At 45.4% G+C, this 15,256-nt stretch overlaps 1 protein-coding gene across 3 annotated transcripts in view; it reads right to left on the bottom strand.

Annotated features, from left to right (window-relative positions):
- Nucleotides 1-15,256, bottom strand: part of mmut (methylmalonyl CoA mutase) — an 89,990-nt gene that overhangs the window by 54,052 nt on the left and 20,682 nt on the right. For all 3 annotated transcript variants that reach the window (XM_084314966.1, XM_084314968.1, XM_084314967.1), the window contains exon 7: nt 5,783-5,894. In XM_084314966.1, the coding sequence (XP_084171092.1) occupies nt 5,783-5,894 (112 nt within the window). The remainder of the gene's footprint in view (nt 1-5,782; nt 5,895-15,256) is intronic.

Here is a 15,256-nt window from a genome sequence, read left to right as displayed (position 1 = left end):
TGGGCACGTGCTCTGAATGGCCACATTTTGAACAGGCGCTGCACTAGTATTCAAATAAGGGGCCTTTCTCACTCACCATTCAGGGTCGAATCAGCGGCGGGTCGAACCAGAAAAGGGTGTGTCTGTCTGAGTGAGAACGCTCCCCCCCGTCCCCGCCCCCCGCTGATTCGTCCCCGGGGGCGCTGAACCTGGACCAATGAAATAGGTGGTCTCGGGTGCAGGCCAGTGGGAGCGGGGGGCGTGACACACACAACGTCGTTACTGTAATGCTTTCATGCTTGCTTGAATTTTGGGCAGATAAAACCACACAGCAACAACTGGACAATACCCAGAAAAACAATATTTATGGGCAATTTGAGAGTTCAGACCTCAACCAAAAACAAGCATGTGGAGCCTCACAGCTCAGTGGATGAAAACATGAAGCCACGTTACAACGCACAGCACTTCCCTGGCTCGCATTAGGCCTGGCAATTTTGTTTGCCATTGCTATGTCTATACATTGGTTTCTTGTTCGAATGCATTTATTTCTATTAGACCAGTGGTGCCCAACCAGTCGGCCGTGGTCGACCAGTAGATCAATGACATGCAATATAATTGCCACGAGCGATGGGATAATGTTAGCTGCTGAACAGGCTAAGCTAACTATCGTTAGCCGTTAGCTTAGCGTTTGCCATTGCTATGTCTGTCTACTATACTTTCTTGTTCGAATGCATTTATTTCTATAGACCAGTGGTGTCTCTAATGTTATCTAGCTACTGATAGCTCCCGATATCATCAGTTTGGTGCTGGCTGGCTAACTAACGTGAGCTAACGTTAGCTGCTAGCCACAATGCTATACTGTTATACTGGCATATTCCATTCACGTTAGCATGTAAGCTAACAAAATAGGCGCCGATGAGACTAAACTCCGCTTTTGGTGTTCAATTGTGTTGATGTTAGTTTTGTTTCATCAACAAATGAGAGGCAGAACACAGTGAATGTATCAGTTTTGTTTATTGCACGTTCTTTGCTGAAAAATAAGTGCTACAGTGGCTATACTCCGCCGCCGTGTTAACACTCTTCCTGTTTACATTTTCGAGCATGACATCGCCTACGGCAAGCGTACACGCTCAAAATGCAAACCGTAAACAGAACCCGGAGCGAACCAAGACTGAAGTGTGTACACAAACTAGAGGGGGGAGAGGGAGGGGGGAAGTTCGCACCCGACCCGGAATGAGGACGGTACGGACCCGAACGGACCCGAATGAGTGAGTGAGAAAGCACCCTAAGTCCCGTCAATAGACAGGTGCATACTGTAACATGTCTCTGAAGTCAGAGTGGCAGACTAGCTCAGCCATAATGTTGTTGACTGAAGACTCAGACTGTTGCCTGTGTTGTTGAGTCGAGTTAAATAAATGGGGAGAGCCTCTGAAGATATCCATTTCAGTCTTTTCTCTTCAGTTTTTGTATAACTGAATGCTAAAAGGAGCACGCAAACTTTTTGGGAAATTAGTTTTTTTTTTTTTTTAAATGGGGCTTTTGAGGTAATGAAATCACTGCGGCCAGGCAGCAGTGGTTCGGCAAAAAAAGTATAGGGAGTATATATCTGCTTAGAAAACAAAAATGTCTCTTTTTTTTATCTACTTTTTCTCCCATTTTCTATTTTTCTCCCATCCCAATTTCGTATTGTCCAATTCTACCCTCCCCTGTCTCAAACGCTGTTAGGCCATGCCTCCCACAGGCCGGCTGCAATGTGGACGAAGCCTTGCATCACGTGTCCCCTCTGGTACACGAGGAGGTAGCCGTCGCATCTTTTCACCTGCACAGCGCGATCTCTCAGCGGCGAGGGTCTGCGTGGGAGGGACACGCCGCCCCCGTTGCTTCCTGATTCTGCTGCGCAGGCGCACCAACCGACCTGTAGGAGTCGCTGTCCACAACGTCTGATCCCTACCCACCAGCTTCCTACCCCTAACACTGCCAATTGTGTTAGTATGAATGACCAGCCAAGCTGGTAGCAATGCCGAGAGCTGGGCTCGAACCCAGCATCTCCTGCATTAGTGGCGAGCGCCTTGCCCACTGCGCCACTTAGCCGCTTTCTTTTTTATTTCTCCACGTGGTAAATACACAGGTCACAACATGTTTACAGGAATGTTTGAGTTGTATTTGAAGTGTATTTCATCTTTTAATATATTTTTGTTCTCACTTTTTCTGTATCTTTCTCCCATCCCAATTTAGTCGTTATGCCAATTCCCTTCCTGGTCGTTGCACGCATTGCCCCACTGTCGGCCTGGGGAGGGTGTAGAACTACCACATGCCTCCTCCAATACATGTGGAGTCAGCCAGCCGCTTCTTTTCACCTGACAGCGAGGAGTCTCACTGGGGGAATGTAACGTGTGCGGAGGTTCACGCTATTTCCCCCCGATCCCCTCCCTGCTGAACAGGCGCCCCGACCGACCAGTAGGAACACTGCCAATTGTGTTAGTAGGGACGACTGACCAAGCCGGAGGTACCACTGACAGCTGGATTCGATCTCAGAGTCTCTGCGGTGGTAGGCGAGTGCATTCTCCACTGCGCTACCCAGCTGCCCTATTTGGAGTGAATTTCATGACTGTTGGGAACTAGGCTACACTGGTACACCTACTTCCAGTGAATGACGCTAAGCTAGGCTAACGGTGCGGCTGTTCCCAAAGCTTAATGCATGCACAGAGAAGAAAAGGGTATGTATCTGCTTGTCTAACTCCAGGGTAGATGGCAAATAAGCTTTTTTTGAGTCCAGTGTTGCGATGCTCATATCAACACTGGTTGCACGCACGCTAATGACGCCACGCGCATGCGCATAAATGTTCCCTTGCATAAGGACAGACTAAAAACAGTGCCTAATTGCCTCTACGAATGGAATGTAACACTTCTGCTCACAAAACGTTGGTTGCACGGAATGTGCAACCTCGTCCCATGAGCAACGCATCACTGATTGAGCTGTACTGTACTGTACCCATTCTGCAATCTGTTCATTAAAGTTTTCAATCAATCAATCAATCAATCTATCTATGTTATGTGCTCTCCTGGTGGCCCTGGTAGAGTAAATGGTCATAACAGTCTTTAGAGCGGCCCCAGATAATTTTTATCACCAGTTTGAGGGTTATCTCTCTGGTTCTAGCTTTAGGAGAGAGTGGTGCGTGTTCAGAAATACTAAATGAACTGTCTTGGGGCACAGGGTGGTATTTCTCTGTAAACCAACAGCACAGGTCCTTCTCAAGTTGGAGGTTCCCAGTCACTGGACTCCATGGAAGCTTCTTCCACCACCCAAGGCCACGTGAGAAAGTAAATAATTCATACCCGGGCCTGCCCCATATTCCCACGGCTCCGCCTATCCAGCCCAACCCAACCAATTCAATTCAATACACGATTCGGCTCCATCGACGCGGTTCTGGGGTGGCTCGCCATTCGCCCAATTTCCTGCGGTATTCCCTTTAAAATCCCCTCTCTTTCCCTCCCTCATTGTCTGTTCGGTTTGTCGAAATCAAATGTCTTTGTTTATATACCGATCATTCATTCACTCATTCATCATGTATTATGCGCTTTTACCCATCCAGAAGTAAAGATACGTATTTACAGTGTATCATAATGTTTAGAATTGCAATAAGCATCGGTAACTATAATTGTCAGTATAATGATTATAAGTGTATATCCTGGTTTCGTCCTTTACATGTCACTTTGTCTAATTAAATTATGCTTTCTTGTCATCCTATTCAGACCTGTATACTTGCAAAGCAACCCCCCCACCCTCCAACCCTCATGTTTAAAGGCCACATTCCTGGAGCCCAGCTCGATCACCCTTTTAGGGGATCTGGGGTATTCGCTTACCCCCAGAATGGGGTCTCTGTCCCATAAAATTACATATAACGTCTACCTCTATCTTCACTGAGTGGAGCTCCGTCGGGAGGCTAACTGGTCGTAGGTTAACGGAGTCTGGTCCCCCTGTCTACTCTAATGGTTAGAGACGGGCGCTATTGTGAAAGGTCACCTTTCCTTTCCCTTCCCTCATCCAATCCCCACTGAGTGCACCTGCCCAGTGCATCCTCCCCAAGCCATCTGCATCAGGCTGTTGCATCGTTGCTAATAAACTATCGATTTCTATGGATTATTTATAGTCGTTATGCCAATTCCCTTCCTGGACGTTGCGCGCATTGCCCCACTGTCGGCCTAGGGAGGGTGAAGACTACCACATGCCTCCTCCGATACATGTGGAGTCAGCCAGCCGCTTCTTTCCACCTGACAGCGAGGAGTCTCACTGGGGGAATGTAACGCATGCGGAGGTTCACGCTATTTCCCCCTGATCCCCTCCCTGCTGAACAGGCGCCCCAGTTTACGACCAGGACAGTCACACACATAACCCGCCGGCTTCCCACCCGCTAACACTGCCAATTGTGTTAGTAGGGACGACTGACCAAGCCGGAGGTACCGCTGACAGCTGGATTCGAACCCAGAGTCTCTGCGGTGGTTTGATTGATTGATTGATTGAAAATGTTATTAACAGATTGCAGAATGGGTACAATACAGTAAAGCTCAATACACACAATTGTTAGGGGGATGCAGACCAGAGAAAGACCTTCGTCTTGTTTACATCAGGGTGCCCCATTTTCAATTCATCATAACATATATGACATATTTGACATACAGATAGACAGTACTGCTACATCTATACATTTATGACATACCAGATTTACAAATACAGTACTGTTTATGATACAAAAAGAGTAAAAAAAAAAAAAAAAAAAGAGAGTATATACATTTGATGAAGAAACTGTACATTGGAGGAGGTGGGGTGGGAGGGGGGGTTGGGTAGGTGGGGTGGGGGGGGGACTGTACATTGGAGGTGGTTGGGTGGGTGGGGTGGGGGCATTCTCCACTGCGCTACCCAGCCGAATTTGTTAACCCTACCACACACACACACACAATGTTTGGTCTTGGTTATGAATGGCTAAGATGAGAGATGAGTCTCTTGAATGAAGAAAAATGCTGGACTAAATAAAGTGCATTCGACAGCCCAGCAGATGGCAAAGACAGTATAACTACGGTTTTCAACTGTATTCAACTGTATTCAACTGTATACTGTTTGTCCTGCAAGCTCATAGCAGAAATAAGGGGGGGAAACGCATATCCATGATGGAGAACTTGTGACCAGCAAAGTAAGTGGAAAGGAGGTACAGACTCAACCAATTCACAAACACACACACACACACACACACACACACCTCCAACCGACACAAATGCACAAGCCACACCAAAACTTCCATCCATCCAAACTTGAACGTAACATTGTGTTAGAGAGCATGCAGTACATGTTCCTTCACAAATACAAATCACAGTAGGAAATACTCTCTTAGCCTAAAACAATACTTTGTACATTTGTAATTCTATTCCTGAATGACGGAATCAGGGGATATTATGGATTTACCCCGACGGCGGATCACTGCAGAGACACACACACAAACACCTGGGGCAGTAGAGGGGATGGGGGCTAGAGAGGAGGAGATAGGAGGACGAGGAGAGGGCAGAGAGGTCTGTGTGGCCATGAAGGTAGGTTGCACGGCTCCAGCATGTTCAGTAATATCCAAACCCCATCGTTATCGACAACAGAAAACACCCTCAAATATTTTGCAATATGGAAGGGTGTCAGAGAGAGAGAGAGAGTGAGAGAGTGAGAGAGTGTGTGTGTGTGTGTGTGTGTGTGTGTGTGTGTGTGTGTGTGTGTGTGTGTGTGTGTGTGTGTGTGTGTGTGTGTGTGTGTGTGCTGCAGTACCAGAATCTATGCGGGCCTGTCTCCGTGCAGCACATTCCTCGATGCGTAGTTTGGGGAGGCCCTCTGCCACGGCCCGGGCCATGCCGCCCAATTCCTCAATCTCTTTAATGAACTATACAGGAGAAAAGAAAATACAGCTTTTCACACAAAGGACTGCTGACAAGGAACACAAAATGGAAATACTTCCATACTACTGGGTTTGGAAGCAGAGAGCATTGCAGTGCTATTTAGCAATGTGTCACTGTGCTTCTTTAACTCATTCCGGATGGGGCGGTCAGGTGGCGTAGCGGAGATTGCGTTCGTCACCAACGCTGGAGATGCTGGGTTCGCGTGTTCGAATCCAGCTCCCGGCGTTGTCACCAGCTTGGCTGGCCGTTCACACTAATACAATTGGCAGTATTAGGGGGTGGGGATAGCTGGCGGGTGGGTCCTGGGCGTTGTGGACAGCGACCCCTACAGTGAGGGTAGGATCTGGAGAGAGGTAGTGCGGCCTCCCACACGTTACACTCTCCCAGTGAGAATCTGCGTGGCCAGGCTGGCTGCCGGCTGGCTGGCTGGCTGCACATGCGTCGGAGGAAAGCATGTGACAGTCTCCGGCCTCTCGGACCAACAGTAGGGGAAAGTGCGCAACAACCAGGAAGGGGGTTGGGAATTGGCATAACGACTAACAGTGGGATGGGAGAAAAATCGGAAAAAAGGAGGGGGAAAAAGATAAAAAAAAATAAAAATAAAACTCATTCCGGATGGCCCTTCCGTGCCAACGCTATATCCAATGGACAATAGGACTTATTTGCGAGTGCATAAAACATATCAAATATATTAGCAATAGATCTAAATAACACAGTGATCGTCAATGAGTTGCTTCCAGTCAACATGCACGAAACAGATAATTTTTTCATACATACATTTCCATTTTATACCGTGATGAATATCAATATATTTCTAGGGCGTTCTGTCTCATCTCAATAAACTCCAGCGAATCGAGCTTAAATGTATTTCCTTAGAAAGCGTGCCATTTGTCGCTTGATTTATGAATCGTTTTCAAATAAACGCTATGCACGAAGAGAAGCGGGGTCTGAAAAATCGCTTCTCCGTACTTTGGTCGGCGCAAACCTCACACACACACGCTCCGATGGCGGAGAAAGGAACGTCTGATTACCCCAAGATTCGTAACATAAAGGCCTTACCTGCCTCACATCTGATGTCATGCAAAAAGATTAATCCAATTCCTGATCGCCATTCCAAATATTGATTGCGTCCATTGATCCAACGTTATAGTCCAAAACACATAATCCAAGCTGCCCCCCTGACTCGACCAAGCTGCAATAGTATCCAGCTGCATGCCCGAGAAGGGAAACCTGGACCGGAGTTTTTTTTCTGATGCACATACCCAGCCAATCCAATCCAATGATGTGCAATACCATCCGGGAGACGATAGGCGGTGGTATTTGCCCTTTTGCGAGCTCAGACCCATTCCCAACGATAACATCAGGTTGGATGGATGAAAATGAATGGATATCGCTAATAAAATAAAATAAAATAAAATGTATTTGTAAAGCCCGACAACACACGTTAATGTCCCCATGGGCCGTACACGTCTTCTTTAAACAAGTCAAGAAGAAACATAACAATAAGTCAAGAAGAGAACAAGAACACCATAAGGTCCAACAAATTTAAAATAAATGCAAATAAATGAAAGAATGCAAGCACTCCCAGACATACCCCACGCGAAGGTAAGGAAAAACTCACTAAAACCTAACAATAGGGAAAAATGCTCCACAGGCAGTGTGGAGGAGAGAAACCTTAGAAGGGCCATTCAAGGGGGGATCTCCCTTCTTAGATGTCGGTGATAGTAGTGTTGCAGACTAACAGTTGATAAGCATGCACTCAAGTGTGTAGTGAAAAGAAATAAGGATTAAAACTTGACTATACTCGTGATTGGCACAGAAGCAATGGCGAGTTAACCCGACTATACTCGTGGTTGACACGGAATGGGTTAATTAGACCATAGTAAAAACATATATATATAATTTTAAAGTTAAACTATTTCCCTTTGAAAAATAAAATGTCTAAATATATTCTATTTACAGGCAAACAAAATGTTTTTGAATGAATGAATCAATCAATCAATCAGTGGGTGGAAATGTAAGGCCTTTCAAACAAACAGCATAATATGAATTTTCAAGAACAATAGACAGAGACACACACATACACCCAGACAGACGGAGACACACACACAGACAAACACACACACACAGACAGACGGACAAACACAAACAGACAGAGACACAAAAACACACAGACACACACACACACACAAACAGACACACACAAAGACAGACACACACTCCCTGTAGGTCACTGCTGTCTTGTTTTGTCGGTGCTTTAAGTCGCTGCAGGGGTTATTTTAGTTTACTTGATGCTTTCATTGGCCGGGAGCCGACCCCTTAAATGTCACTCTTGCTATATCTCTACATAACTTGAAGAGCTGTGTTTGAGCCGTTTTCTTGTTGTCTGTAAGTCTGTTTTTATGTAATGTTTTATGTGGATATAAAAGAAAACAATAAACATATTTGTCTAGTTAACTGCCTACCAGACACCCTCTCTCCCTTCCTCTCTTACTCTGGCCCCCTTGATCTCTTTACAGACAAACTTAATGCCGCTCTTCGTAGCACGCTCGACATTGTCGCTCCCCTTAAACCTAAAATTAAACGTGCTCCGCAAAAACTAACTCCCTGGTTTACGGAGGAAACGCGCTCCTTTAAAAAGGCTCGTCGCAAACTTGAACATAAATGGCGTTCGACCAAACTCGAAGTATTCCGCCTCGCCTGGAATGATAGTTTACATAACTACAAAAAGGCACTCTCACTTGCCAAAACCTCATATTTTTCCAGGCTCATAAATGAAAACAAAAACAACTCAAAGTTTCTGTTTGACACAGTTGCAAAACTTACGCAGAAACAACCAAGTGCCCTAAACCATGCGTTCTCAGCTAACGAATTCATGAAATTTTTTACAAAAGAAATTGACCTCATTAGAGATGAAATTGTTGCTTTACTCAACAATCAGAGTCCCTCCCAACCTCTGACGGGCATTCCCCCTGACTTTGATTCCAGCCATACGCTATGCTGCCTTGAAAACGTCTCACTTAGTGCCCTCTCTAAACTGGTTGGCGCGGCTAAACCCTCAACCTGTCTGTTTGACCCTCTCCCAGCAACTCTCATCAAAAAACTCTTCCCAACTCTAGGCCCTGCCCTACTCAATATCTTCAACACCTCCTTGTCTACTGGCGTGGTGCCCCTGGCCTTTAAATCAGCCGTCATTAAACCACTACTTAAAAAACCGAACCTCGACCCTCTAATCTTGAAAAATTACAGACCTATCTCCAATCTTCCATTCCTATCCAAAGTGTTAGAACGGATCGTCGCAACGCAACTTACTGACCATTTATCAAACAATCATTTCAATCTGGCTTTAGAGCCTTACACTCCACCGAAACGGCGGTTACCAAAGTCACAAATGACTTACTGCTCTCTCTTGACTCAAACCTCACTTCTGTGCTCTTATTGCTTGATCTCAGTGCAGCCTTTGACACTATCGATCACTCGATTCTTCTAGGTCGGCTTGAGAATCATGTTGGCATTCGGGGTCTCGCCCTAGCTTGGTTTAAATCCTATTTAATTGATAGAACACACTGCGGTCTATAATGATTTAACATCTGAGACCCTCCCAGTGCAATGTGGTGTCCCACAACTCTGTCCTGGGCCCTTTGCTATTTTCGATTTACATGCTACCCCTCGGCGATATCATACGCAAATTTGGCATAAACTTTCATTTTTACGCTGATGACACCCAATACTTTTATACAAAATGCTTCTTACTGTTACGCTCCAGAGACTGTGCTAGACAAGATAAGTATCAAATAACATAGTATAGCATGTAAATTAGAAGTAGAAAATGAGGTCACAATGTTCAGTATAGACATATGTACAATGTTCGATGCAGAATAGACGTAACTGAGTTACCATATAATATACAATATACTATGCAGTGTACTAATATACAATACTATATAGTGCAAAGCAGAAATGGGATGAGGTACAATTTAGGTACAATTTACAGTAAGGTGTACGAGTTGTAGTGCAAATCCTTTATCAATAAATATAAAGTGTGGGGAGTGGGTGCTACAGTGTGTTTGTTTAAAGTGAGTGTGTGCGTGTGGATGTGTGTGCTATGTGCGTTTGATGGTTGTTGTGTAGTGTTCATTTTTCGTTGAGCAGCCTGATGGCCTGGGGATAGAAGCTTCTTCTGAGTCTTTCTGTGCTCGCCTTGAGACTCCGGTATCGCTTGCCTGACCACAGCAGTTCAAAGAGGCAGTTGTTTGGGTGGCTGGAGTCCTTAATGATTCTCTTAGCCTTGCCCCTGCACCGCTTGTTGTAAATGTTCTGGAGGGTGGGGAGCCCCCCTCCAATTGTGCGTTCGGCTGAACGTGTCACTCTTTGTAGTCTGCTTCGGTCTTGTGCAGTGCTATTCCCAAACCAGGAGGTGATGTTGCCAGTCAGGATGCTCTCTATTGTACATGAGTAGAAGTTCTTTAGACTATAACGTTGGATCAATAAACGCGATCGATATTTGGAATGGCGATCAGGAATTGGATTCATCTTTTTGCAGAACATCTGATGTGAGGTAAGGAATTTATGTTACGAATCTTGGGTTAATCAGATGTTCCTATCACCGCCATCGGAGCATGTGTGTGTGTGTGTGTGTGTGTGTGTGTGTGTGTGTGTGTGTGTGTGTGTGTGTGTGTGTGTGTGTGTGTGTGACGTTAGCGCTGAGCAAGTCACGAATAAGCGATTTTTCAGCCCGCTTTTGTAACATGCATAATTTATTTGAAAACGATTCATAAATCAGCCGAAAAATTACAATGTGTTTTGTGTATTCCACTAAAGGGCGATTATCGCGTATTTCTCTGGAATTACTAGAAATCTCCAAAACTATACTCGTATTCAAAACAGTATAAAACGGAAATGTACCGATGAAAAAACTATCCGTTTCGTACATGTTGACTGCAAGCAAGTCATTGATTGATTGATTGATTGAAAACTTTATTAACATATTGCAGAATGGGTACAATACAGTACAGCTCAATACACACAATTGTTAAGGGGATGCAGACCAGAGAAAGACTTTCGTCTTGTTTACATCAGGGTCCCCCATTTTCAATTCATCAGGACATATATGACATACAGATAGACAGTACTGCTACATCTATACATTTATGACATACCAGATTTGCAAATACAGTACTGTTTGTGATAGAAAAAGAGTCCAGAAAAGAGTATATACATTTGACGTAAAAACTGTACATTGGGGGAGGTGGGTAGGTTGGGTGGGTGGGGGGGGGGGGGGCTGTACATTGGAGGTGGTTTGGTGGGTGGGGTGGGGGGGTTGGGTAGGAGGGGCGGGTGGGGAACATTGTACAACTGTACAAGCAAAACTGTACATCGGAATATTGACAAAACCATACTTGGTCATTTACTGTACATTGGAGGGGGTTGGGTTAGGACATTTACATGGGCCAGTTTCGAATTGCAGTCTCCCATAGGTGTTCTTTGAGAGTGTTTTTGAAGGTGGGTAGTGATTCACATTCCTTTACAGCTTTGGGTAGGGCGTTCCACATTGTTGTGGCATAATTGCGAAACGTGTTTAGTCCCTTGTTTGAGCCGTATCTGGGTTTTACATGATTTGTGGAGCTCCCTCTGGTGTTGTGATCGTGGTATTCACTGACCTTTGGGAAGTATTTTGACATGTACATGGGTACCTTGGTCGTGTAGTGTATCTTGTAGACCAGGCCCATTGCAAGTTGCTGTACTCTGTCGTCTACTCTAAGCCATCCTAGGTTGGCAAAGTATGCAGGGGTGAGGTGAGTTCTAGGAGTCAGGTCAAGCAGTAGTCTGACTAGTTTGTTTTGAGATGTTTGTAATTTGGTTTTTAGTGCCTTTGAGGTGCTTTGGTACCATGAGGTGCAAGCATAGTCGTAGTACCCTTGAATGAGTGCTCCTGCCAGAGTCTTCAGGGTATTCTTGTTTACCAGAGAGGAGATCCGGTACAAGAATCGAGTTCGTTGATTGACTTTTTTTATTACATTGGATGCCATTTTGTCACAGGAAAGATTAGCCTCTAGGATGGAACCCAGGTAGATAATTTCATCTTTCCTTGTGACAATATTGTCACCCACTGTAACTGAGAAGCCGTCGGTCTTGCTGAGTTTGTTATTTGAACCTTGAGGTTATTCTTTCCTGCTGCTTCCTCTGCTTCTTGCGCCAAGTCTTCTATGTATTTCTGTTTGTCGCGTTTGATGCTTTTCTTCACCTCCTTGTTTGCTACTTCGTAGTCTCTGTGAGCTGCCCCCCCCCCTTTTTTTTTAAGATATTTTTTTTTATTTAAAAAGAATAATAAAAAGTAAGGCGGCTACGTGGTGCGGTGGGCAAGGCGCTCACCACGAATACTGGAGACGCTGGGTTCGCCTGTTCGAGCCCAGCGCTCCACATTGCTTTCAGTTTAGCTGGTCGTCCGTACTAATACACATTGGCAGTATTAGGGGGTGGGAAACTGATAGGTGCCGATCGGGCGTTGTGGACAGCGACTCCTACAGGTCGGTTGGTGCACCTGCGCAGTAGAATCAGGAAGCGATGGGGGCGGCGCCCCTCCAAAGCGCAGACCCCTGACACTGAAAGATCGCGCCGTGCAGGTGAAAAGATGCGACTGCTGTTACCTCGAGTATCGGAGGGGACTCGTGCTATGTATGACTTAGTCCACATTGCAGCCAGCTTGTGGGAGGCAAGAAACAGCGTTCGAGACAGGGGAGGGTTGAATTGGATGATACAAAATTGGGATGGGAGAAAAATAGAAAATGGGAGAAAAAGTGGATAATAAAAAAAATTTAAAAAAATTGCGTTTATCGCTTTTTACTACTGGGCAGTCCAGTAGAGAGAGAGAGAGAGAGAGAGAGAGAGAGAGAGAGAGAGAGAGAGAGAGAGAGAGAGAGAGAGAGAGAGAGAGAGAGAGAGAGAGGAAGAATGGGAGACAGAGTGGGCGGAAGACATTCGGCAAATGACGCCGGGTCGGGGAATCGAGCCCGGGTCGGCCGTGCCGCGACGCAGCACGTTACATGGTTCGCCACTTGGGCGCCCAGCTGCTCCCTTTTTTGCTTGAGTTTTGCATTTATTGTGTCTTTTTTTGCCCTCCTCTCCTCTATTCTTTTCAGTGTTTCAGTGGATATCCAGGGTTTGTGGCTTGTTTTCTTTCTCCCTACCACTTCTAGGCATGTCTCCTTCCATACGGTTTTCAGGTTGTTCCAGTGCTCTTCCACTGATTTTTGAGCTTGTTCTAGCAGGGCTTGGAACCTGTTCTGTAGGGTGATTTGGTATAGTTCTGTTGTTCCTATGTCCTGGAAAAGCTGGATGTTGTACTTTGCTCTGTTGTCAGTGGGGCTGTTACAGCGCTTCAGCTTGAGTTGGAGTTTTGCGGCCAGTAGGTGATGATCTGACCCCGCATCTGCCCCCTCTTCACTCGTACATCCAGGAGGGAACGTCTGAACTTCCTGTTTATACATATATGATCTATTTGGTTTTCTGTGGTGTGGTCAGGTGATATCCATGTGGCTTTGTGAACAGGTTTGTGGGGGTAGTCCGCACAGGCGTTTGCAAATCTTTCACCATTTTCATTCATGCTGCAGATTCCATGCTTTCCCATAATCAGTTTGTATCCATTGTTGTTGTTCCCAACCTTTGCATTCATGTCGCCCATGAGGAGAAAGATGTATTTTTCTCTCCTGGCCTGGAATAGCTGTTGTAGCTGGTTGTAGAAGTTGTCCTTTATTTCCTCATCTGTGGTGTTGGTGGGTGCATAACATTGTATTATGGGTGGTTTTAAATCTTGCAGTGATGATTCTGGAGTTGATGGGCTCCCAACTGATGAGGGCCCTCTGCACTTCTTTGGAGAGCATGAGTGCCTTCTCATCCGGGTGTCCGGAGAAGATTATGGATTCACCACTGGTCAGTTTGACTTCTCCTGTCTGGAGCCATCTGGTTTCACACAAGCCGAGGGTGCAGGGTTTCTTACTTTTCTTCAATGTTTTTGTAATCCAATTATCCACTTCACGGGGGATTGGCCCATGAGTTTTACCATTGCCCTATCAGCTTCACCTGCTTCCCCCTCCCACGACGAGGACGTTAGGGTTGGATTTTGGGAGGATAGTATTATCTATATTGACTATGTGTCCAAAGCCACAACTAAAGCCCATGGAACATGGTATATGACCAAGTAGGGTTGGGTTGTTAGTTGACTAGTTGACTAATCTGTCATTACCTGTCCACTAAGATGTATTTAATCAACTTTACATTTTTCAATGGTTTTTTATGAGTTATTACTGGAAAATCATTCAACCTCCCCCTCTCTGGCATCTGTCATAGGCAGGCCTTGGTTTCTGATTAATACAAACAGGCCTTGGTCTTTGATTAATACAAACCGGCCTTGGTCTTTGATTAACACAGACAGGCCCTGCTCTTAACACATTCAGGGCCATTTGGATCAGTCTAATCTCACTCTATAAGGCCAGCAAATCAAAACAAACGTTCATTGTGCGTGAGGCTGTTTGTAGAGCTAAATCTATACTTTATACTAGTATTGCTATCTGTCCATTCTCATTGTCAATTGACACTATAAACCGTCCCTTCAATATGCCTTATACAAATAATTTTTTCATCAATACGTTCCGATTTTATAGCGTCGTGAATATGAACTATATAGCAGAATGTTCTGGGGTATTTCCTGGAAGGCGAGTTACAAGGCGCTAAGCTAATAACGTTAAATCGAATGGCGTTTCGGCCATAGACCAGCTAGAGATAAAAATCTAAATGCATTTGATCGGTATCGTGGTCCACCATGAATGCATGAAAGGGGGGGGCAGGGGACGTCGTTTCTGATTATTGATTACCGATAACGGCATTAGCTTCAGTAGCCTAATTCGCTGACCGGGTGGATGGCTATCAAAGCAAGGCCCGATTGGACTGTAATTGACGTCAAATAGTTCTTACCTGTGGCCGGTTGGACTGCAAAAAGGATTTCCCAGTTATCGATCGCCATCTGGTAGATCCATATGTCCATTGGCTGATGATATATTCCTTTACTGCATACTGAATACTGAAGTCGCAAAAGGTATTCCAAGCTACATGCTACAGGCATAGCTTCACGCTAGCAGGAAAATTCACTGCATGATGAAAACAAACTTCATCCGTTCTGCCACAGGGAACACTGTATTATCGAGACAGCGCCCCTACGAGGATCTGGCCGGTAATGCACTTTTCCGAATTCCAAGAGTAGGGTAAATCTGCAGTGCCGCAGGGTGACATTGAGTGGGATATTACAATGGAATAAAAGCCAAAACAACCTTGCCACGGACATGTCCATGGT

This window comes from Notolepis coatsorum (assembly GCF_963971535.1).
Source record: "Notolepis coatsorum genome assembly, chromosome: 5".
Lineage (NCBI taxonomy): Eukaryota > Metazoa > Chordata > Actinopteri > Aulopiformes > Paralepididae > Notolepis > Notolepis coatsorum.
This window is presented reverse-complemented; position numbering and strand designations above follow the sequence as displayed.